Source organism: Merops nubicus, unplaced genomic scaffold (assembly GCF_000691845.1).
Source record: "Merops nubicus isolate BGI_N331 unplaced genomic scaffold, ASM69184v1 scaffold20900, whole genome shotgun sequence".
Taxonomy (NCBI): Eukaryota; Metazoa; Chordata; class Aves; order Coraciiformes; family Meropidae; genus Merops; species Merops nubicus.
In genome coordinates this window covers 9,457-34,294 of record NW_008583779.1, presented here as the reverse complement: position 1 = coordinate 34,294, position 24,838 = coordinate 9,457, and the positions used below count along the sequence as shown (strand labels likewise).

Below are 24,838 nucleotides of genomic sequence, written 5' to 3'. Positions count from 1 at the left end.
ATTTATATATATTTTAATTTCAGATTACAAGCAAAAGTAAGGAATCCATATGGGAGTTCATCAAGAGTTTGCTGGATGCCTGGTCAGGATGGGTTGTAATGCTTCTCATAGGACTGCTGGCAGGTATGTGTGTGTTAGCATTACAGTCATGCCCAAAACCATCTCATCCAAGTTTGCTCCAGTGCCATCTGCTTCTCTTTTTTACTTCATTGTCTCTCCACTGATGTTTCAAGCTAGACAGAGTGCTACGTATCCATGCCGTTATAGTTCTTAATAAAAATACCCACTTGCAAAGTCTCCTGCTGAGTGCTGACCTAGAAAACATGTTATTCACCAGCAGAGGGTTTTTTTCTATTGCTTTTGGAAATATTCGTCTGAGTGCTTTACACTCAAATCTTTGGTTCACAGAAGCCAATTTTATTGGTAGGATTTTTTATTTCTTGTCTTCACTTTATTTCTCAAGTAGATACTGTGATATGGGAAAAATGTTGGTTGTGGGCACTCAAAAGTAGAGCCTTGTAAATTGCTGTATCCAATGGGTTATCTTCCTTATATATGCATGAAGGGAAAATACAGTTTCAGACTCATTTCAGACCTGCTTCCAGGCCAGGCAGACAATACATATTTAACAGCCTGCTCAAACTCAGATGGCAAATGTGTTAATTTACAGAATTGCTTTACTGCTCAGTTTAGCACATCTTCCAACTTGGAAAGCTGCACTTATCTTTCCAAGTTGGAACAGCTGTCATTTTTTATGCTTTTTCAGTGATGTCAGGGTGCTCTGGTATCATGCTGATTGATAAAAGCATGATGTAAAGTTTCACTATTTCCAGGTGGTGTGAATTTCCTGCTTACCAAGTAAGTTGAGTAAAGAACTGTTTATTACAGTTGTTCAGGAGACTTAGAAGTACTTATTTTGTAGAAATACACTTGTTGCCAGAAAAACTTTGATGAGAGGAAGAGGTGGGAATAGAGTCCAATACACTGTGTACTTGAACCCTACCTGGAGAATAGGATTGGCCTCATCTGGGACAGAGAGTTTTGCTTGCAAATAAAGTTAGAGGGAGCCCTTGAGGGCTCTAGTGACCTCCCACAGGTTGGTCAGTAATCCCCTCACTCATACAGAGAATGTGGTATACACTCACACACTCCCTTTTTAGTAAAAATATCCCAGAAGGTTTTTTTCTGTTCCAGTTTGTAATGCAACCTCATGCTGAAACGTTGTTGAAAGCCAAAGTTTCTGACCTCTGATAAACTCTAGTGCTGGTGCACCCAGCTTGGGAACAGAGGACGAGGGTGGGCTTCAGCCAGTATGTGTCAGCTTTTGCAGCCTTTTCAATGACAAGGACGCAGAGCAACACATATTACCTCAAAGAATAAAATCAAATGAGTCTGTTTTTAAACTGGGACAAGGACTTGTGAATCAGCCAAATCTGCATGCTCATGATCTAGGCTGAGCCTTTTTCTGCCTGCTGTTGAAATGGCATGTGCTCTGTGCCTTCATAATTTCTGGGACAGGGCAAAGACAGAGTCATAACCTCAGCCTCAGCGAGGTGTCAACACCACTTTGATGAGTGGAGGAGGTTATTGATGAGTGGATGAGACTTCTTTACCAGATTTGAGGAATCTCAAAGGTGAGGTTGGTGATGAAGTCAAGAGGCACTTCAAGTAATTTCCCTCTCTTCTTGAAAAATTGCCTGCTCAAAGCATCTGGCCTGCCACAAGGGCACCCGTGTGATCACATGGGGTTGCATGGACCAGCCTGGCTCCTCTGTGGTCCCTCTTCTCTTGCTGAACAAGCAGAAGCTACTGCTGCTCCAAGGGGAGCAGCCTGGCTCAGCCACATGGACACTGGGTGGTCTCTTGGCAGCCTGGGCCCAGGCATTGCCAGAGGCAAGGAGAGGATGTGGTGAGGAGTGGGAGAGGAAGGGGAAAGCGGCAGCGGACCCAAGCACGTGAGGGTCTTGTGGAGCACCCTGCCCCTGCTGCTGCCTTGCTGGGAATGTGGGACAGCAAGGTGGCACTCCTGGGGAAGGGGATGGCAGAGGCCTCCATGTGTTCCCAAAGGCACCTGGACAATTTGCCCAGGCCCAGGAGTTTAAAGTGAGCTTAACTAATCCAGAAGCCTAAATCCCACCGGTTTGGTCAACCGAATCTTTCAGGTTTTACAACACCTTGAGTGCTGCACCTCCACAGCCAACACAAGCTGATGTGGCCAGAAAGAGCAATCCTTGCTCTCCAGTGTCCCTGCCATCGGGCCCCATTGCCTTGTACATGTGCAGGTGAATCTGGGAACTGACTTGGTGGAAAAATGGGGTTTGGCCAGGTTAGTTGTCAGTTGATCAATGAGTTTAGCAGGGTTGGTCACCACAGAGTCACAAACAAAATATTGCTGTTGGGAAGAGGCTGACAGAGGGAGGAAGGAGAGGACTGTCCCATTTTGTAGGATGACTCATGTAGTTTTTGGAGTGTCATCAAAACTGCATCCTTCACTAGTCCCAGAAAAGTGTAGGTGGGAAAGTGGTCTCTGGAGGGAGTTTGCTTTGGCTTCCTGCTTACAGCAGGGCCAGCTTCAGAGTTAGAGATGTTTGTTTTGAGTAACACCAAAGTATTTTAAGAATGTAACAGCAGCCATTTGGTGTCAGACCAAAGTTTCACAAGTGAAGTATGCACACGTTAATTAGCCTGAGCAGAGCCCATTGCTGCTGCCACAGAACCACACAGGTACCTCCCAGGCTCTTTCAGAGCCAGGTACCCTGAAGGTCTCAAACCCTCAGGTGCTACATGAAGATGGTGTATGACACTGTCAAGTGGCTGAAAAGGCACTAAGGAGCTTCTGCAAATGAGGTCTCAGGAGGCAGAACCTGCTCATTGTGGAGAGGAGGAAGGAGAAGTGTCACCCATGAATTCTGTTTGGTGTGGAGATCAGATGAAAACTGCTCATGTGGTGTTCCAGAAAAAGATACTGAGCAGAACCTGGGCCTATCTCAGAAAGTCTGCACACTTTCTGGAGAAATACAAAGCTGTGTATGGGGAAATTAGCCTAAAAAAAATGTAGGTATGGGTGCTGAATTTTTAGGAACTGTTTTTTAAGGAATTCTGAGTTTTTACAGTACCCATCCTTTCTGAAGACTAGTGGCCATCTCTCAACCTAACTGTAACTAATAGTCAGCTGAAGGTATATGCTATTTATAGATCAGCAAAAGAGCCTGTGTTTTCTAAAGCTGTATGTCAAAACGTACTAACATACTAATGCTAAAATGCTTCAGTACTTGGAGCTGGATGTGCAAAAAGCCCCTTTGTAGTTCAGTGCTCTGTGTCACTTGGGTGGTGCCGTTTTCTGAACAGGTGCCTCAGGAAAACTGCTTCCAGAACAAATTTTTAGCATTCTCATTAAGGCATTGAAAAGGATGAGTATTTGCCATTATCAACCAAAGGAAAAGGAGAGAGGTAAAAGGCTGGTGTCTAAAATGAAGTTCAGCATTTCTTGGCTTTGGAGTACTTCATTATTTTTCATCCCAGGCAGGAGGTTACATAGAAGGGGGAACACCTTTAGTTCCTTTGATGGGAGAAGTAGAGAGATAAACTTATGGTCTACTACAGTCTAGACAGACATGGTAAGAACAAGAAATTAAAGGCTTCACTTTCTGAGATGCTGAACAGTCTGCAGCTTCCTTTAATTTCACTTGAAGTTGCAAAGATTCAGAACCTGGAAAACTTCTAGCTCTGGTCACGAGTCATGTGAAGCATTCACTACTGCACTCCTATCCTGTAAGCACTGGCCTTCCCCTCTCATGATTTTCTTCTCCATAAAGCATGTGTAGTAAATTGCATGTAGCATTTTCCTCCTTATGTGAATCCAAAAGCGTTTGGCAAAAGGGATTAGATCAGCTGCATAATTTAGCACATTTTCCTAGAGTTAATGGGGTGCATGGGAGCTTGTTACATTAGAGAACTGCAGGCTTGTTGCTTACTCTGTGTATCAGCTTTTTTTGGGGAGAAACATTCAAAAGCTTGTCTTCCTTTGCACCTTCTGCATTAAAACTCAGTTGCTTGGTTAAGTGTGATGTGAGCTTTGGAGACTGGGGTAACTACAGAGAATCATAAAGGCCCATCAAGAGATGCAAGAGGCACAACATTTGGTGCTCATGTTCAAGGAATGAGGATTCTTTGTACAGTTTCCTGAAGAGAATTTAGAGTTTACTGCAAAGATCAGTAACCTACACATGCTGATGTTACTAACAACACATTGTTTTATCATCACTTAAGAATATGGTTCATTTTTTCCATAGAAAATTCAGAAATTGGAAAAGGGTAAGCAAGAGAAAGGGAAAGTCTTCATGAAAGAAAGTAGTAGGTACAGACATCATTACTCTCTCCCACAGCCTTTTATTTTTTTTTTTTTTTTTTTTTTCCTTTTTCTGGTGATTCTGTTTAGTATGTCTGTAGAGTTCTTGAGATTATTCCTCTACCACAAAAATTCTTCACTGCTAGCCTAGTGAAATGCTGGGGTCTGAACCCCGAGCCCCAAATTAATGTTGACATATGGGTGATTCCCACAGCCCTTCATACAGCGGAGATGAGTTTGCCTTATAGCTTCCCCCCAGGGTGCGGCCGGCCCTGCAGGGAGAGCCATAAGGGAAATGAGCCCCAGGGGTCCCACACTGAGTTGACAAAGGTCAGGTGTCTGCTTGGGGATAAAAGCTGGGACCACTGGCAGGGAGTCAGGAGTGTCTGTCTGTGGAGTGCACTCCACAGAGCTTCCTGGTTCAGGGCAGACCTCCTGACTCTCCCTGGAGCTGGGCCCTGGTCTGTTTAGACCTTTGTGAACGTGGGCCGATCGGGTGAGAGTTGCCATGTGGGCACCTTTCTCTTATGTATTTAACTGGCTGGTCTGGCTGTTTCCCATGCCAGCTGTGGGAACCCTTGGTTCACTGTTTGTACCACCTGTTGTGGGCCAAGTCACATCTTTTGTGGGATTGCTGGGGGTGGTGTCGTTTATGTACCAGCTGATTGATCTGTTTGTACCCCTGGCGATCATTCATGCAATGTCCTTTTTGTTTACAATACAGTCTGTGTATTGGATTCTCTTTCTGCTGGTGGTATCATTTTTGTTGGGCCCGGTCACTGGCAGAACACCTAATCACGTTGCTTGTCAGTGGTGGAGACAATAATCCTTCTTAAGGGAGTCAGAAAATATACATGTGTATAAAGCTCTATGAACACTGGTTATTTTTTTTCTGTTCTGTAGAACAAAAACAGGTTACACGTGACTGAACTATTTGAAATTCATTATTTTTTATTTTTTCCTCTCTTGCAGAAACAAAAAACAGAAAACTTTAGTTACAGGTCAAATAAACTGGCTCTTGAACCCACTTGTGTGCCCCAGCTGCTAGGGTAAAAGGGGAACAGCCCCCACCCTGCTTCGTGTCACTGCATTCTTAGCAGGAGCCACAAAGCTAAAAGTTTTGAAAACATAAACCCAAACCATTTTGCATTTCCAAAGAATTTTTTCCCAGTGTCTTAGTGCTACTGAAATGCACTGATAAATTGTGTTCAGTTCCATTACTGGTTTCCTGAGATTGTATTAATGGCTACTTATAAAAATAATGTTGACTTCTACTTTCCATTGTATGTGAGAGGGGTTTGGAAAACACTAAATGTCTGTTCTATCAGTTGGTGGTTTAATGCTTTCCAGAAACTATGGGCATAGGGACCAAAGGCAGATCTGCCTTTCTGTCTTCTGGCTGCTGTTGCATTCACCTGCCCTGAGGATGCTGGTGTTGGGCTGGTTATTATCGCTGGTGAGTAAATGCCCTTTTAAAAGGAAAAGGAGGATTTTGGGGTTTGTGTCTGGCCACAAGCCAGTTCGCCCGTGCCTGTGTCTGATGGCCACCAGGTGTCACTGTAGCTCTGTGTAAGTACTCGGGAAAACATGAAATAAAAGGGTTAGTTTGGTACAGAAAGGATTTGAAGGATAATTTTGTCCTGCACGTTTGGACCTGATTTTGTTAATTTCGTAAGTCAGAATTTGGCATCTATTTTGTTTCTGAACAGAAATCATCCCTCTAAAAGGTTGATGCACTGGGACCAGTAAGATTATAGGAAAACATATGTACCCTTCTGCTCCCTGCCCCCCAAAATGCCCAGTGTGGTTTGAGACCTTCAGTTTACCATGGGTATAGAGACCCTGCATAAAGTCTGGCTCACCTCAGTCAAATGGTGCATCTGCCTGGGACAGACTGCAGGATCAGGCCCTACAGCTGCTATGCTTTCCATCAGACAGTACGAAAATAATAATAGAAGAAAAGCTTATGAGAGAGCACTGAAGGTCAGGCAACAGGCTGGTGTGGCCATTTCTTTGCAAGCTTCTTGTTGTCCTCAGTTCCTTGGTATATTTGTGCTTACATTGTAGCTGTTTCTCTAAATATAGTTGTTAGTTTTCTTTTCCTGTAATTATAATTAGATATATTTCCCTTCCAACTTTGTATTTTTTAATGCCATGGTTTCTTTTTCCATTTCTTTTCCCAGGCACATTAGCCGGAGTGATAGATTTGGCTGTGGATTGGATGACAGACCTGAAAGAGGGTGTCTGCCTGTCTGCCTTCTGGTACAGCCATGAGCAGTGCTGCTGGACATCTAATGAAACTACATTCGATGACAGGGACAAATGTCCCCAGTGGCAGAAATGGTCTGAACTTCTTGTAAGCCAGTCTGAGGTATGGCAGACCTGATTAGGCTGGGGTCACAGCAGGCCAGGGAATGCCTTTTTTCATACTTGCTGATGTTCCCTCCAGAGAGTTTCTCTGAAAGAGAAACTAATGAACTAAGCGTGATGAAAAAAAAAAAAAAAAAAGACATTTCCGCAAGCAATATCTGCTTAATTTGGGAGAAGTCCCATTGTTCCAGTGTCGAGTGTCATGGAAACTGCAAAACTGTGAGACTGCTCTCTCTTTTTATCAGTATGAAATCGAAAGTGTTTCATAACACTCATACCATAATCACCAGGGGACCTGAGCTGCTATCCCATTTTTTTTCTTTTAAACACAATTTTGTGAGACAAAAAAAAGATGTTCTCTGACATATTTTTTAGAAGAAATTTTCAGGATTGCAGATGTTTTTTATGTATTTAAATGCTGTGAGTAGTAGTGGGAGCTGCATAAGAACTGCTTGTTATACCTTTGCAATCAGATCCTCTATCAAGTAGCAAAATATTTAGCTAGCACTGAAAGCTGGGGAAATAATGGTCTTCCTGGGAGGTGGCCCGAGTGAATAATTAGCAGAAGAGACAGGAAGGGAAAAACCTGATCTGGACTGATGTGCAACTTGTATTTTAAGAATACAAGAGATTTTTTTTTCAGTACTTTTTTTTTTTTCCAAAAATTGTAGGTATTTTAAATACAGAGAATACTGTTTCAAAACAAAGTGGGTGAAAGTTTCATTTTAAAGACAATCAAAAGAAGCCTGTCTCTGTTCCTTTTATAGCAGATAATACTTTTACAAAAAAATACGAAAAAAGACATTTTACTGTCAACCTAAGCTATTTCATATATTGAATAATATTGATCCCTTCACAATTAAAATTTTTGGATAGAATTACTATCTTGAATTCCCCCCCACCTCCATTTCTGCAGATGACCTGAATATGACAAAAACTGAATATGACATGGAGGTGGAATGAATGTGGTTTTGAAGAGAGCTGGCTTAAGTATGTAATGAAACGTTGAAAAAATATCTGGTAATGCAGTGTGGTCAATAGTAGGAGAAGAAAAGATACCCTTTTATGGGATAAATAATCTCTAACCAGGCAATTAAAAAATAAGTGACTTGGAGAGATTGCCTTGGCTCTTTCCCCAGTGTGGAGCTAGTCTGGTCCTGCAGAAAGTGTTTGAGGGCCCCTTTGTCACCACAGAAATTTATCATTTGTGTTCCTTTCAGTGCCACATCAGGTTTACAGTACAAGTAGCACTAGATGAGAATGTGAATTTGTGTAGCCCAATTTTCCATAGTTCTGATTAACCATAGTGAAAGTAGTGGGGTGCTCACCATTTAATCTCAGGCAAAAACATCTCTGCACAGTTGCCTGTCTACAGTGCCAATGTTCCCTTTGCCAGAGGTTTACTAGGTTCACACTGATCTTCATCAACAGATGGTTTGGGTAACAGTGAAGAAATATTACCCTGGTGTAAAGTGGACAATGTTGTAATTTAAGAGAACAAAAAAATGTGGGACAGGAAAAAAAAAGAGGAGAGTGTTGCAGTTGTTATGGGATTTGGAAATCCTGTGCATGTGATTGACATGCTGTTACTCTGAAAGGCTGGAATATATAAACAGAGCATATCCATGAGAAAATGTATTGCTTTCACCTGCTACCTGAAACCATCGTTCATGACTGTTGTATGCTGTGCCCTGTAAGAATGGTATCGGCTAGGTGGGCACTATGAAACTTTACTTATTTTGTATTCAGATTGGGCTTCTTACCCCCTAGTGTACTGTCACTGTGGAAGAAAAGATTCATCCTGGCTTAGTTGTAGTCTCTTTCTCAAAACAGAAAACCTCTTAACAGGCCTCTTAGATCGGTGGGTTTTCAGCTGCCACGGCCCAATGGATGTTGTAAATATTAATAATATGGCTGTCTATTACTGTTACATTGAAATCCCAGGCAAAGCCCAAAAAAATGTGTCTGCGGAAAGTGAAAATTCTATTTGGTAGCAAAAGGCTTATGATACGGCCAAGTTTTGCATGATTCCTGTAGCTGGAGAGGAGTCTAGGAGTTCTGGAGCCCCCATTACAAAAGGGACGTGGACCTGCTGGAGCGTGTCCAGAGAAGGGCCACCAGAATGATCCGAGGGCTGGAGCAGCTCTCCTACGAGGACAGACTGAGAGAGTTGGGGCTGTTCAGTCTGGAGAAGAGAAGGCTCCGAGGTGACCTTATTGTGGCCTTCCAGTATCTTAGGGGGGCCTACAAGAAAGCTGGGGAGGGACTTTTTAGGATATAGAGTAACGACAGGACTAGAGGGAATGGGGCAAAGCTGGAAGTGGGCAGATTCAGGCTGGACATGAGGAGGAAGTTCTTCTCTATGAGAGTGGTGAGTCCCTGGAATGGGTTGCCCAGGGAGGTGGTTGAGGCCCCATCCCTGGGAGTCTTTAAGGCCAGGCTGGATGAGGCTCTGGGTAACCTGATCTAATGGGAGGTGTCCCTGCTCATGGCAGAGGGGTTGGAACTGGGTGATCCTTGTGGTCCCTTCCAGCCCTGACAGATTCTGATCTGTTTTGGCAGAGGACTTTAGAGCCCTAATGGTTCAATGGTTGGACTTGATGATCTTGGAGGTCTCTTCCAACCTAAATGATTCTATGATTCTATGATCAAAATACACTGAATTTCACTGAGTTTCAGGATAATGGTGCCTTTTTTTTAATTATTTTTTGTATGTTGCTTCACTTTGTGCCCAACATTTGCATAACAGCCCTATAAAACAGCAGTGCACAGGAGGACTAATTTGGAGCACATATAAGACAAAAATTATTTGGAACAGTTTCCCTAAAGGTACTCTGATCAGACATGCCTCTTTTTTTTTTTTTTTTGTGCATGACTGTGACTCTCTCATCACAGTCAACTAAATTTGACATTTTGAGGACTAAGATTTAGACCAGTTCTTCCCTGTGGTTTTGCCGATTTATGCCTGTGATAAACCCTGTGCATACGTTCTCACTGAGCGTTGTGACATTTCCTATGGCATCTCTTGAAAAGTGTTTTTGTTCTAGTCCTCCTGTAAAATGAGCCCTTAGCAGAGTCTTGATATAAATTATTATGGAAAACATAATGACACATCAGACACATACCAGGCTATGTTTTCTTTCCTAATTGCTGTTTTGTAGGCCAGTTATATACTTCATCCCTCTGGTGCTGAACTGCTTCCAAAGCGCAAGTGAAATTTTTTTGTTGTTGTTGTGAAAGATTTGCAGAACCTCAAACGCACTGGAGGAGTGGACATGCTAAGGCACATCAGGTGCCACCCACTGGAGCTAGATCTCTAGCCAGTATCTGGTCACCCAGAACTTCCCTATTCTGTAGATCCAGCCTCAACTTCATTGCAGCTGAGGACCCCATTTCTGGTGCTTCACACCTATCCAAGCTAGTGGAAAGGACCCTGTGTTTTCCATGGCTTGTGACACTGGATCCAGCGATGGACTGGATTCCTATCCCAGGGCTTCTGCATCTCCTATCATGAAGCTGAGACTTGCAAGACAAGGAAGCCCCTCTATACCTGGAACCCACTTCCCAATTTTGCAGCCTTGCACTCTTGAGGGCCTTGAGGAGACATGTTGCTGTAACATCCACAGGAGGGAGTCTGCAAGCTGTGAGATCCCCAGTCGAGAGAGCATAGAGCTCTGGGCCTCTGGAGAAAACAGGCATTGGATGGCATCTTGGGGGATGTAGTTTATTTCCATATTTTGAGTTGGTGAGGGTTGTTTTCAGTTGTGTTCCATTTGTACCAAAGCTAGACTGACATCAGATCTGAAATACTGCTCAGTCTGGTAAAGTAAAATGCAAAATTTTGCCCAGTTCCCCTATTAATTTCATTACTATTGCTGCCAGGGTGAGTCTTTAGAGCTGTTAGTGGGAAAGGTCTCAGCAGTATCATCTGTGCTTTTTGATCTCTGATTCCAGTGTACGTGCTTAAGATTTACTGACTCAAGACCTTAATAATGGCATGTAATGAATGAGAAATGAGCTATTTGCTACACTGAGTTAATACTACTTCACTTCCCAAAGGTTTTCTTATTATTAATCATTAGAAACTTCTGCAATTGGACCTGCAGAATGCCAGATATCTGGAAAATGTAACAATGAAAGTTGTCCTAAGGGGTAAGACTAAACTGGCCATACAGACTCTTGTGGGGTCCTGCCACAGTGCTGTAGGTGTATGTGTGATTGCAGTAACGAGCTGACATAGTTTTCATATGACTTCTGAGATGTGAAAGAAGAAGAAGTAAAAAGAAACAAAGTTAATTTGACTCCAGTGAATTTAGAAGCAAAACTACAGCTTTTGCTCAACATTGTAGGGCCAAATTCTTGTAATGGTGTTGGTCTTCTTTGGAGTTACTCCAGGTTCACACTGACAGGAGAATTTCGCCCTGGGGCTACATATCCAGAGTTTCCTCTAGAGGGAGAATAAATATTGTCATAGCTGTTTGTAATTGAAAACACTATGAGAAGACATTCATGAGACTGTCTTCAGCTGTAGCAACAAAAGTGCATGGTTACTACTGACGGATGTCAATCACTTTAAGTGTGGGATCTTTGCTTAGTGTCAGGGCATTGGGGGGTGGCGTTGTATTGCTCTTCTACTGTTGTCATGAAAGCCAGCTGCTAACTTCAGCAAGCCTAGGAGGACCTTAACAAATTGCACTTCTTCCAAATATATCCTTAAGGGTAAGGACAGTTGTTCCCTTACTGTCTTTTCAGTTGAACAGAGACCTGGAAAATGAGGCTAGCAAGCATCTGTGCTGTTAAAGGTTGATTCCTTGCAGGCTTGCAAAAATAGGTTTTTACGACTGGGAACTGTGCTTGGCCAGGTCTGTTAACTGAAGACACGATAAAACTGATTAATGTCCATTTTCCTACTTGATTTATCATAATGTTGATATCCAGACTGCTGTCCCACAGAACAAAGACAGGGGCCCTGATGTTCTGGAGAATCTGGGATTGCATCTGGTAGGAAGAGTTCAGTTAGAGCCTTTGAAGCCTTAAGATCCGTTTATCAATTGGATGCCTCTGACTAGATTCTGTTTTGTGTGTGTAGGTGGGGTTTTTGAAGTTAATCTAAAAAATTATCCTTATGAAGAGGGAGGGGTATTCTAAGGCAGACTTTAACAGCCGTTTTGACTTGACCATTGGAGACAGACAGAAGGCTTGAAGGTCACTACTGACTATGCTTTCATTATGGTACTGCGCAGTCAACTCTTGCTAATGATCATTAGCATTTCCATTCTGTCAGTAAAATAAGAGCTATTCAGTGTGAAGATAGGCTTTATTATTGACTGTAATGCTTTTAAAATACCAGAGCAAAAATGACTGAGATGTGCCTGAGTGGGATCTGCCAAGCTATTGTATTTTGAAATTATTTTCAACCCTATCATAGATAGCATCTTATAGAAGGGAGGGATCTATTTATGGTTTTACCCTTCCCATTTGTGAACGGAACTGAGTACTGATATACATAGGGATGTTGTTTGAAAAGATCAGCATCTGCATGGAGAGCTGACCTTTGAATATCAGTCCTCAGAAAAAGATGTATCAGGGTCTCATCTCTTATCACCCACCATGGAGTGAACACAGCCGATTCCTTCATTGGGTGCTTTTTTATCATCTGTTACTTTTGCCTTTAGGACAGACTTGCTTGATGTTTTGGAACTTTTTGTGGTTGATTTTTTAGTGCTTGAAAAATGCTCTGTTTAAGGTGTTTGGGTCCCACACAGACTGTATGGACTAGGTATATGTTAGTATGCTGCTTCTTTCCATAAGGAATAAAATTGTTGGAGTATATAAAGTAACTGGTGTTTCCTAAGGAAAAGCAGAAGCTAACATGTAAATGAAAAGCCCAGGCTCCATGCCATCATGATCCCTAGTAGAAGTGTGAGATTTAGCAACCTGCATTTGTCTAACAATGTTTGTTACTGTTATTTTTCTAGGGTGCAAGTGCTTACATTCTAAACTATTTTCTATACATTATGTGGGCTCTATGTTTTGCTTTCCTGGCAGTCTCCCTGGTCAGAGTGTTTGCTCCCTATGCCTGTGGCTCTGGAATTCCAGAGGTGAGTTTCTCTTTATGGATGAAAATCCAAATACCAAACAAAACAAAGAAATGATATTTTTCCACCTTTTCACCTAGTCATTATGAGATAGCACAGGATCAAGAAGATGTCTCTCCATCTCATCTGCCTTTATCCTTTTGTCTAACATGCCTTTATGGTGCCCACATAGAGTTTTCATACCTTAAAATGTTCAAGTGCTTTTGTGACAGGTTAATGTACATACTTCATCATTGCCAGAGCTTGAAAAATCCACTGCTCCCAGTCATCACTTTATGGGCTCCGACTTTCTGTGGCTGAGATACATACTCACTAGGAGTTTATATAGAATTTTCCTTGGATGAAATTACTTGGGCCAGTTACAAAAATGGGCATCTTCTAGGTTAAGCTTTAAATAAAACTAAAATAAAATGAAGAGGGAGGGATGCAAATCTAAGGTTTACTAAGCTACTGAAAGATGCAAGGTGCCCATCAGCTGGGATGCCTGAAAAAAGTGTCTGGCATCTGTCTCCTGCAAATTGTGTCTTTGTACACAATGTCATGCTGCTGTGACAGCATTATGACAGCCCAAATCTCTGCCTGGTTTTCAGTATTTTATATATTGAGCCTCAGTCCATATTTAAGTTGTTAGAATGAGGAAACTTGTAATTCAAGTGGCACGGCTACTCAAAATTCTTGAAATCAGGGCAGTCTTTTGTTACAAGTGCTATAGAACTACTGGGATTACTAGGAATCTGGGAGACAGAATCAACAGCCTAAATTTTGGGAATCTTGGCACACTGTTTTCTTCATCTCTAGGAGAAGCATACAAAAGTTTCATAGCCAGTTAGGAAAAAAACCACAACAACCCACAAGTAATTTGAAATATTTAAATAATGTCTGTATTTCAAAGTAGTCACGTGTGTGCTACATGCTTTTTATATCTGTAAGTGGTTTTCAAAGATTTTTGTAGTGAACTGTAAATCTAGTTTCTGAGTGGTAAATCCCTCATGTGAGGTGGTGCTCAGCTCCAGCCTGTTTCCAGGGCTAGAGTCCAAACCCAAATCCCACCCTGCAGCCTGTGTATCATGCATGTGCATTGTGCTCTGTTCTAGTTACTCACATACAAAATCAAGAGGAAATGTTTAAAAATAAGACTTCTTAGGCTTTCTCATGTTATAATACTTGCATGCCTTTATGGCATGGCCAGTCCAAATATTTAGAAGGCTTTTTTGTTTTAACTATGAGAGGCCTGTGATTGGTGTTTTTTTTTTTTTTTTTTTTTCTGATTTGTTCAAGTTGAGTCTAGTTTAACTCTTATTTTGTAAGACAAGGAGATATGTAAGAGTGTCATATATCTCTGTGAGATTCCTTACCAACACAAGGGGCCACCCGTAACAACAGTAAAAGTGTGGTCTGCCTAACCCCTGCTCAGATATCATCATGGGAAGGTTGCCCTACTTGCAGTTTCTTTCCATCATTGTCTCTTCTCAAGCAGTCTGCATTGTTTTTAACTCCCCTGGCATTTTAAATCCATTTGCAAGTTCAGAGTAGAAAAGGTTTCTTCAGCTCTGCAACATGTTCTTCCTGCTTTCCAGATCAAAACCATCTTGAGCGGGTTCATTATTAGGGGCTACCTGGGAAAGTGGACACTTTTAATCAAAACAGTCACCTTGGTTCTGGTGGTATCTTCAGGCCTCAGCCTTGGAAAAGAGGGGCCGTTAGTCCATGTGGCCTGTTGCTGTGGAAACTTCTTCAGCAGCCTCTTCTCCAAGTACAGCAAGAATGAAGGAAAGAGAAGAGAGGTGAGGTTGGCTCACGTGATCTCTAATTTCCCTGTCTGGATACTCGATGTTCCAAAGGACTCATGCCTTGTATGTAAATATTTGTTTTGTAGGTGCTTTCGGCTGCAGCTGCCGCAGGAGTTTCTGTTGCCTTTGGGGCTCCAATTGGAGGTGTGCTTTTTAGTCTGGAAGAGGTGAGACCTGGCAGTTCACTTGCTTCAGTAAATATAATTTCTTTTGATACCTTTTTCCAAAATTCTTTATTTTTCAAATATTATATTCTTATTTTTCTTTTAAAGCAAAAATAATCTTTGATTTCTAGTAATAAACAAGTATTTTAGCCTAATTTGAGCAGGAGAAGAACATTGGCTTTCTGGAAACAAATTGAATGATTCAATCTGGAAACCTATCCCTGTGTTGAAGTTTCTCCAGCTTTCAGCTTGCTGCTGCATGGGCTGAGCTGTCGAGCATTTATTTACCTTATTGTTTCTAGACAGCAGCTTTGGATTTCAATTTATCCATTTTTCAGCCGGTTGCTGCTCCCTGTCTGAAACCTGAAAATGCCTTTTCTGATACCTTTGTGAAAACACTCTGGTTGTGGTAAGGACTAGTGCTCCCACTGAAGCCAGACGTGGTTCACAAATGAAACACATGGCACTGATGAGTAAAGCCAACAACCTTTGTGGAACTCAGTGAGTGTTTACAGTCTCTGCTTGGTTTTAGGTCAGCTACTACTTTCCTCTGAAAACCCTCTGGAGGTCATTTTTTGCTGCTCTCGTGGCCGCTTTCACACTGAGGTCCATCAATCCTTTTGGGAACAGCCGACTGGTCCTGTTCTATGTGGAGTACCACACGCCCTGGTACATGGCTGAGCTGTTCCCCTTCATCCTGCTCGGTGTCTTCGGCGGCCTCTGGGGCACCCTCTTCATCCGGTGCAACATCGCCTGGTGCAGGAGGCGGAAAACCACCCGGCTTGGGAAGTACCCGGTCCTGGAGGTGATCGTGATAACGGCCATCACCGCCATCGTCGCCTACCCCAACCCCTACACCCGCCGGAGCACCAGCGAGCTCATCTCAGAGCTCTTCAACGACTGCGGAGCCCTGGAGTCCTCGCAGCTCTGCGACTACATCAATGACCCCAACATGACCCGGCCGGTGGATGACATTCCTGACAGGCCTGCCGGCCCTGGAGTCTACACCGCCATGTGGCAGCTGGCCTTGGCCTTGGTGTTTAAAATCGTCATCACAATATTCACCTTTGGCATGAAGGTAAATCGGGGGCGGGCACAGAAGCTGTCATGAACACGAAGCACAGGTGGCTTGTGGTCAGCAGCTGTGGTCTGTCTGGCAGGGTCTGTGTACCTTTGACCTACACCCAGCCGTGCAGGTATCATTAAGATGTCTGCTGGTTTCCTTGCCTGCCAGCACCCTGCTCTGTGGGCCCCTGTTGCAGCAGAGGGCTGAGCCCTGCTTTTCTCATCTGTGGCTTTATTGAGTGAAAAAGAAGCCTGGGTGGGAATTCAAATCTGCTGTTGCCAATAAACAAATTCAAGATGATGCCCACTGCAGCTGTCTTTCAGCTCTCTCAGGACTACGGTTGGTTGTTTAATAAGACAATTGTTGTTTGTTTTATCGGATTAATGTCTTAATGTTCCTTGAAGTAGCAATGCTCAGGAAAGTAATAGCTTTAAATTTACAGATTTACACATTTAAAACCTCACAAAAATATAAAAGTAGCTGAAAAGTTCTATTGTAAAATCTTTTTAAGCACTGTAGGTGGGAAAAAAAGAGGGAATGAGCGGGAGGACTGACAGATGTATGATTTGATTATTCTGAATTTGCAGCTTTTTCCTTTCACCCCTTATCCTCCCCAGAAACGGGTGATGAAAGGTCCAAGAACAATTTATCCAAGCTTTCAATATATACAAAGCTGTTTGTGGTGAGTTTTATGTATCTGATTGCTAGAGCCCATCTAAAACACCTATCTGCCTGTCTACAGCTCCCATTATCTGAACATTTAGTTCTGGATTTGACTGCAGCAGATGATGGGAAGTTTTTTTGAGTTATACAATATATTTTATGCCACACTCAAAGCTAAAGCGTCTCATCTTTCTCTTAAACACTGCGCTTGAACAGAGGATCCATCTTTTAGAAGGCCTTTCACCCAAAATACAGTGGGAAGTTGTTTTGCTTTCAACTATTCTATAAGAACAGACAAAATAGCTTTATCTGCCAAATTTAGAAGACTCTATCCAACTGTATCAGCAAAATTAATGCTCTCTGATGGGGGAGATAGCACTTGCTGTTGTCAGCCCTAATGCCTTTGGGCCAAACTAAGGTTGTTAGATTAGTTCTCTAGGAAGCTCAAGGTATATTTTCAGAATTAAACAGATATAACAACCTTTCATCTCTTAAAACAACAAAAACTCCATGCCAGCCCTTGCCACAGATTTGAGCTCTCCAACTTGCAGGTGCACTTGACATCTAAGAGAAAAAACACTTTCCCCCTTTCCCCTTCTCATTTTAATGCTGTTTTATAATGATCTGTTACTTGTCTGTATAGCAGACAACAACGTAATGATTCATAAAACCTCCTGAAAAATACATAGCAAACTGAGATGAAGAAATAGCTGCCTCTGAGCAGTCAGACTCCTATCTCTGAATTTCTATTTTGCATTTGACATTTAATTTAAGACCTGGTCTGATTTAACCTGAAAGAGTAGTAATAAAACTATAAAGCAGTCAGTGTGATAGAGGGTGAAATGGAGATCTTATTGTCAGTTAAGCTTATTCTCAAGCCCATGACACAGCCATCGGCAGCTCCTGACTTCCGGCTGAGAAGGCAATAAAGGCAAAACCAGGAGCATCTTGACATTAAAGGCAGATTGTTATTCAGAAACACCACTTATCTACCCAATTCGGTATGATGCAGCAGGTGGAATTCAAAATTACTTAATAAAATGCATTAAATTTCATGAAGCTGTTAATACACATGCAGCCACACAGTCACTGCAGAAGCCTATCTCAGACCATGGGAAACATCATCGTAGGCTGCCACAAGACTGTGACCTTCTGAGCTAGCATTTAATAAGGAAACTGGGTTCGTTTACAGCTAATAATAAAAATTGTTTCGTCAATAAGTTCATTACTGTTTTTTTTCATCAAGGTGCTCATGTGTCTATATTTTATCCAAGATTCCTTCAGGTCTTTTCATTCCCAGCATGGCTGTTGGAGCCATGGCTGGCAGGATGGTTGGGATTGGAGTAGAGCAGCTGGCATATCACCATCATGACTGGATCATCTTCAGGAACTGGTGCAGACCTGGGGCAGACTGTGTCACACCTGGACTTTATGCTATGGTGGGAGCAGCAGCTTGCTTGGGTACAGTACCTGCTGATCATTGGTTCATGCATGAATAATAACAATGATGTGTGGGGACCTCCAAATTGTTTATGAGGGCTTTATGTTTGTGTTAGGTGCTATGCTGGCACTTCTGGATGTAATAGAAGTTGAAGTCAGGATGCGATGGGCTAAAGTATGGGCAGCTTCCTCTAATGATCTCCAGTGATCTGCCAGATAGTCAACAACAGAGAAGCTTGCAGTCACCAATGCCTTCTCCTTGTAGTTCGCCAAAAAGGACATAGAAAGAAAGAAAAAAATAAAGTTCAGCTACATGTTTCCAAAAAGAAGAGATTTTTCCTGAGTTTATTTTTCCTTCTAATGTAATGAAATCCACTCTTGCTGGACTAAAGCTACTTCCTTGTTTTGACTGTGCCGTTTCTCAGTGCAGGGAACAAACTTCCCAGTTCTGAGGTAAAAATTTTGGGTCTTATTTTGGCTGTGTCACACTATGGTCAACTGGGCTGTATTTTGGTTTTTGTTTTAACCATAGGCCAATGTCTGATTACATTTAATCAATAGGATTTATTTGATGTAAGAGGAATTAACTATTAAAGCAAGACAATTGAATAATAGCTCACATATCAAATTTCTAGTCATAGATGCAACAGGAATGTTAAAAGCATACCATCTGAATGTGTTTTTGCCTGATCGTATCTTTCCCCTTCTGTACTTGCATGTTCTACCTCCTTTTGTTATTGTTGTCAGTACTGTCATGAGATAGTGAAATAAGAGCATGGAGTCATAGTGCATGATTAATGTAATTGGATAGATTTGAAATGAAAGCTGTACTCAGGGAAAAGCTGGAAAAGTTTCAGTTTTGGAGTCCCATGTTAGAAAAGCAGATAATTTGTGCAATCAGTTATAGAGGAAGGAAGGGTGGGGATGTGCTTGGCTAATTTTAATGTCTGTAAAGTAGACTTCAGCATCTGAGCTAGCTGTGTTGATATCCTTCACAGACAAAACAGAAGAATGAGGTACTGGAAAGATCAGTCTCATCTGGCAGTAGACATCTAAAACCAGGCAAATGAACAGATGAACTTGGCCTCAAAAGTGCCTGTTTTTCTCCAGAGATTATAAAGGCAATCTGGATCACCTCTTTGGATGTGAACACCTACAGCAGTATAGACACATTAAAACAGCTAGGGTGAATCTTACTGTCAAAAAGAGCAAAGCATTTCCTCTTCTCCATATAAACATTCTTAATGTTCATAAAAGATGTAACACAAAAATTTTTCTCTGATACTCCATTTGATCTGCTAGTCAAAAACCACTTCCTTTTAAACGGTCCAAATCAAGGTGCAGTGATTTTAATAGTATGGTGAGACATACAGCAGAATGGGCACTGCTAAGCCCAAGACCTGTCTGGCTCAGAGTAAGAGATATAGAGTAAGTAGTAAACGATCCTTACTCTGGTATCTGCTCTCAGCTTTTCAGTCAGAAGTTTAAGGCGTTCCTCAGATGAAAGTCACATCCGGATCATTGTGTTAAATAATCAACAATTTAATTTTCCTGTATGCTGCTAGATTAAAAGTGTCTTTTAATGATCTGTTTCTGATTTCTTGCATCTAAAGTGGTGCTGTATTTTGAGGCCTAAAAATAGCAGATTTATTACATTTACCTTTTGGACAGAGGCAAAGAAATGTTACCTAATAATTCAGTGATACATACACAGTTGTCTGAAGTTGTATGATTATTTTTATCCTTTAATGTAAACTGAAGGAGAAAGGAGCTTGCTTATGAAATTGATACAGAAAGACAAGATTGAGAAACACAGCTACAACCCTGGCTGTGGCTGCATGCCTAGATGGCCTCAAACCAAGTTGTATACAGTTTAAACTGTGTTATACTGATATAAAAAGCTAGGGTTTAAGCTGTAACATAGCTCTTGCAGTGGTCCTAAACTGTCCTTATGTAGGATTTTGTAACCATGTCGTGCCTGAAAACAGTGCTTAGCTTTCTCTTCAGTATGGATGTGGTAGGTAAGCCAATGTGAAGACCAGCTCTCGGAGTTCCTGTCTGTCCCAGCCATGGTACCTGGCTGATTCTTGGAGTCATTTAGAGGGCCAATGGCATAACCCAGATTTAGTTTTTCAGATGCCAGATATAGCTGACATTTGGCATACTTTCTGGTTGGATAGCTCTTTTAGCGTTCATTATTTACTTTTCAATGTTAGTATTTATGACTTGAGCCAGTTCACTCAATCTTCATGATGAAAATCGAAGTAAATGAAAAATCTTTCTTCAGAGAAATAAGCCCAAAAATACTTCACAAAGTATAAGGGCAAAGTACTCAGCATGAATAATCTCACGGCTTTTTGAGCATAAGACTTAAACATATCAGTTAATTGCTAAGTATGTATATTTCAAGAGCAAGAGGGAAAGTTTCAAGAGGGAAATTTGATTGCTTTCCTTGTTGGCAGGTGGTGTTACCCGAATGACAGTCTCCCTGGTGGTGATTATGTTTGAGCTAACTGGAGGCCTGGAGTACATCGTACCTCTTATGGCTGCAGCTGTCACAAGCAAGTGGGTGGCAGATGCCTTTGGAAAAGAAGGGATCTATGAAGCTCACATTCATCTGAACGGTTACCCGTTTCTGGATGTGAAGGATGAATTCACCCACAGAACGCTGGCAACAGACGTCATGAGACCAAGGCGTGGTGAAGCTCCTCTCTCTGTTCTGACACAGGACAGCATGACAGTGGAGGATGTTGAGACACTGATCAAGGAGACTGACTACAATGGCTTTCCAGTAGTGGTTTCAAAAGACTCTGAGAGACTTATTGGATTTGCACAGAGACGAGAGCTGATTCTTGCAATAAGTGAGTAGAGTATTTGATTTCGAAAGGGTGGGATATTACTGGTGTTATTCACCTTGAAGAATGGATAAATAAGAACTGAACCCAACTTTTTCCTTGTCTGTCTTTTACTAGTTTCTAGGACCCGTAAGTGGAAACTTTTCTATCGCAACGTGCCACCTGGTAGAATTCTGTGGGCTTGACATTTGCAGTCTTAGTTTTGCCATCACTCACAACAGTACAAAATAGTTCTGCTGGAGACAACAGAGATAAACCCAGTTCATATGGCCAAATGTTTTGTCAGAACCAGACTAAAAGCTACTGCAGTTTTGAGGTTCCTGCAGTCTTCACAGGCTGCCAGCAGCAGCTAGGGCAGTCATGAACATTTGTCACCAAACTACAAGTCCCTCTGCTTGTTTCTGTTGCAATATCTTGAATTTTTCTCTCAGGCAGGCCTTTTGCAGAAGGGGTGGAAGGCTGTTCAGTGAAGGATGTTGTTTGGTAAAGATGGATGAATTTTCTCAAGAATTGAGTGGATAGCTGGCTGGTTACTTGAGGGCCCAATCCAGGCCTTTACAGATTTTGATCCATCAGGTCCTTTCCCGGTTGGCCTGATGGCTAGGTGGGAATTGAAAAGGCAGATATACTGGGTGAAAGCAAGTGTTCCCACCTTTCCCGTACCCAAAGTGTCCAGAGCTGCAGAGGTCTGCGAGCCTGGCAAATCAGTCCCAGGGTCCACTCCCAATTCTGGCAGTCCTGTAGTGTGGAGTTCCAGCTAGGCAGGCAGGCTGCTGGCTGGGCATGGTTGCCTTATACTTTGCAGGGAAGCGGAATGCCTGGGATATCCAAATCTCCCTGACATGGAATTATTCTTTTCTGCGTGGGCTGGTTTCATCCCCCTCCTTCAGACCCATTTGAAAAGCTGTTGTCTCAGATGGAAACTCCCATATTCTTCAGAAAAGAAAAGACATAAATGGAAGATCAGGGCTATTTTTAGAGGGCCACTTCATCTCTCCTTTTCACAAAGCTAAAATAAAATTTGAAATGATGGTGCTTTTTAAAGTACATGGGGTTTTAGTGTACATTTATTTTCAGTTCCTGGATATAAAAAGATTAGACCTAAAATTGGTAATTGTTTTTTAAAGTACACTCAGATGCTACCTGATTCCTCTCTTCTCATGCCATAGCAGAAAGTCACCAATGCTACATCGATACTAGAGACAGAAGAAGAAGAAATGACAGAGCCTAGTTTTCTCCCCTTAAAATCTCGTGCAGAGTTCAGTAAGGAAGTAGTTTCTTATTTTTTCCCCTTCTGTGGTGTAAGGTGTGATTTCAGTTGGAGGAAAGAGTTTATGAACTGTATTCATTTTGCATTTGGTTATACCACTAATTTTTCAAAACACGGGAAAGCAAAACAGGCCTTACAGCCAGTTCTGCAGCTCCCCTAATTGTACAATTGTAATTTAACTTCCAAGGAGTGTGGGAATTGTCACTTTTTCATTAAAAGCTCACTATCACTGGTTGCTCCTTCCTCTCTTCTCCAAAACCAAGCAAGCAAAAAAAAAAAGTCCCCATAAAGTTATAATCCTCTATGTACCAGTCTCAGTATAAGAGTATTTTAAAGACACCAAGATGAAGTCCAAGGCTCATAGCTGCAATACCTCCTTCAAGCAACTGATTTTCTTAGAGGACTAATCTTCTTTTGGTAATAACAAAAGATGCCTTGTGTGGCCAAGCTAGGAAAGTCAATATGTGTCTGGAGTTTCACCAAAGGAGCAAATGCCAAGAGCTGATACCATTTATAAAACAGTTTGTTATTTTATCCTTCGTATGCTAATGATTTTCAAATGTCTTCTGCGTTCTCCTGTGAGAAGTAAAAAAATCTTAATTAGATGTATTTAGCTTACCCTGTGTCTGGGTTTTACACTGTCCATGCCGTGGCGTGGCTGTAACACTTACTACCATCCTAACTTCATAGCCTGTTGCATCTTCCTGGCAGTGATGTTTATCAGTGGGAGAACTGCATGGAGGAAAGATGCAGGGCCCTCATTTTGAAAGCAAAAATATCAGATGCTGTCTGAAGAGTCAGAGAAGTTTGAGGAACTGACTGTTTAGATTCAGCTTATAAATTGCAACGTGGCTGAGTGGGCTTGCTAGAAGATGTGCAAAATACCTGTTCACATACAGCTCTCTGCCTTGTAAGTTACTCCTATAGAATTTCTTTCTTCCCAAGTGGAGCACTAACCATGCTCTAAAAATGCATCCCATCCCTGTAAAGTGAATGGCAATGCCACTTCCCACTGCTCAAATGCATCCTTTGAGTGGTCCTTGTTGAGCAGATAGGCAGATCAGGTGGGTAGACTTATCCTGTGGGAATAGGAGTCTACATTTTAGATGGCACCTATTTTACAGCCTTATGGAAGAGGAGTATTTGACCCTGTAAAGCTCTACTTACATTTCACCAGCTTCAGAGGTGTCATACAAAAAGCAGAGTGTTGGACACAAGCCAAGTGGCCTGTATAATGTACTTTTACCAGTGTGAAGTAGAGAAAGCAACGTGGTTAATACAGACTTTGAACTATGAACTCCTGAATATTAGAGGCCATTTCACATTTGGGAGAACTAATTCACTCTCTAGCTATGACAGGAGCCTTCTGCACAGATTACTCTGTAAAACAGAGATTGGCATCCATTTGCTTTGCTCTTTCTGTTAAGTTGTATCTGTCTTTCTTACCCACTGACTGCAAAAATGATCTGTTCTTGTGTTTTACCTTTGCTCTAACTCCCCCATCTAGTGAGACTGCATACAAACTCCACCATTTTTCTAATGCTGCCGAATTTGCTCAGTAGTACTACATCATTCAGATTTCTCCAGAGGGATGTTTGGCTTTGAAGAGTGAAGTCATGGCTTTGGTTAATCACTGTTGTCCAGGGTCATTGCCGCCCTGGGAACAGCTACGTGGTAACTGAAAGGCTTGGCCCTGTTGCTTTGGGTGCAGTTTTGGGAAGGAAATACCTAAATGTCAAGGCTTTTTATCAAAGACTGGGAGTTGCCTTCAGTTTGATTAATGTTACCTCTTAGCACAGATCGTATATCAAAGAGCTATGCAGGCATATTCACACTTGATATTAGATCTATGAATCAAAACAAGATGAGACAAGGTTAGCATCGTTCTTATAAATTGCAATAGGGCTTGTAATACGTGGGGTGGGAAGGCCGAAAATCGTATACTCAGTAGAGTTAGTAGAGATAGTAGGTTTGAGCCAGCACTGCTGCACTTTATAATACAATGGTCATTAAAGCGGAAAAAAATGCATCTGGAACCACTACTGTCTACACATTACAAGTCACAGGAGCAGGTTTCTGCAGTTTGATTAATGGCAATGAGCCCCAAGAAGATATACATACACTTTGAGTATGTCTGATTTGCTGTATCTTTCAAGAACAGAGGCAACCTATATTAATCAAAGATAATAATTCTAACCATATCCAAGAATTTCTAAAAGAAGTTTAAAAAAAAAAAAAAAAAGAAGAAAGAGTTAAACTCTCAGAGCCAAATAAATGATATGTTTATTCTGGGGAGAGAGAAGTTGTGTGTCATATGAAAATACATCTCATCCTCTTATATATTCTTTGTGCCTGTAGTGTTGAGTAGAAATGAGGTAAACACTACAAAGAAAATAAGCTACTTCAATGTTAAGTGTTCTCCTTGCAGCATGCTTTAAAGTAAAAGGCTTGTACTGGCCATGTAAATTCCAGATGTAGCGTAAAGTTCACTTCATATTTTGATGAAACTATGAATGATAGCTTTGGAACTTTTGAAAGTGGTCAAGTATGTCCTGTTGAGGAAAAAGTATCAAACTTATTTACTGCTATATTTTGTTCCTCTCTTTACTACTTTTCTTTAAGTAGGATGCTATTTTTTTCTGCCCTTGTAAAATCTACATAGGCAAACTCTTTTTAAGGAATTAAGTGCAAAGCGACAAAATTCACCCTGCATGCCAGAGGGGTGTGCCAGTCTGGAACAACACCCATACTGCCCCCAGATCCCTGGGATGTGA

At 41.8% G+C, this 24,838-nt stretch overlaps 1 protein-coding gene across 2 annotated transcripts in view; it reads left to right on the top strand.

Annotated features, from left to right (window-relative positions):
• The first annotated feature begins 26 nt into the window (after nt 1-26).
• CLCN4 (chloride channel, voltage-sensitive 4) overlaps nt 27-24,838 on the top strand; it is a 27,185-nt gene continuing 2,373 nt past the window's right edge. The window contains exons 1-8 of one of the 2 annotated variants that reach the window (XM_008942252.1): nt 27-123; nt 6,532-6,719; nt 12,697-12,819; nt 14,394-14,600; nt 14,693-14,773; nt 15,303-15,848; nt 17,774-17,960; nt 20,402-20,800. In XM_008942252.1, the coding sequence (XP_008940500.1) occupies nt 99-123; nt 6,532-6,719; nt 12,697-12,819; nt 14,394-14,600; nt 14,693-14,773; nt 15,303-15,848; nt 17,774-17,960; nt 20,402-20,800 (1,756 nt within the window). In that variant the 5' untranslated portion in view covers nt 27-98. The remainder of the gene's footprint in view (nt 124-6,531; nt 6,720-12,696; nt 12,820-14,393; nt 14,601-14,692; nt 14,774-15,302; nt 15,849-17,773; nt 17,961-20,401; nt 20,801-24,838) is intronic. The other variant, XM_008942260.1, reaches the window with a different exon arrangement.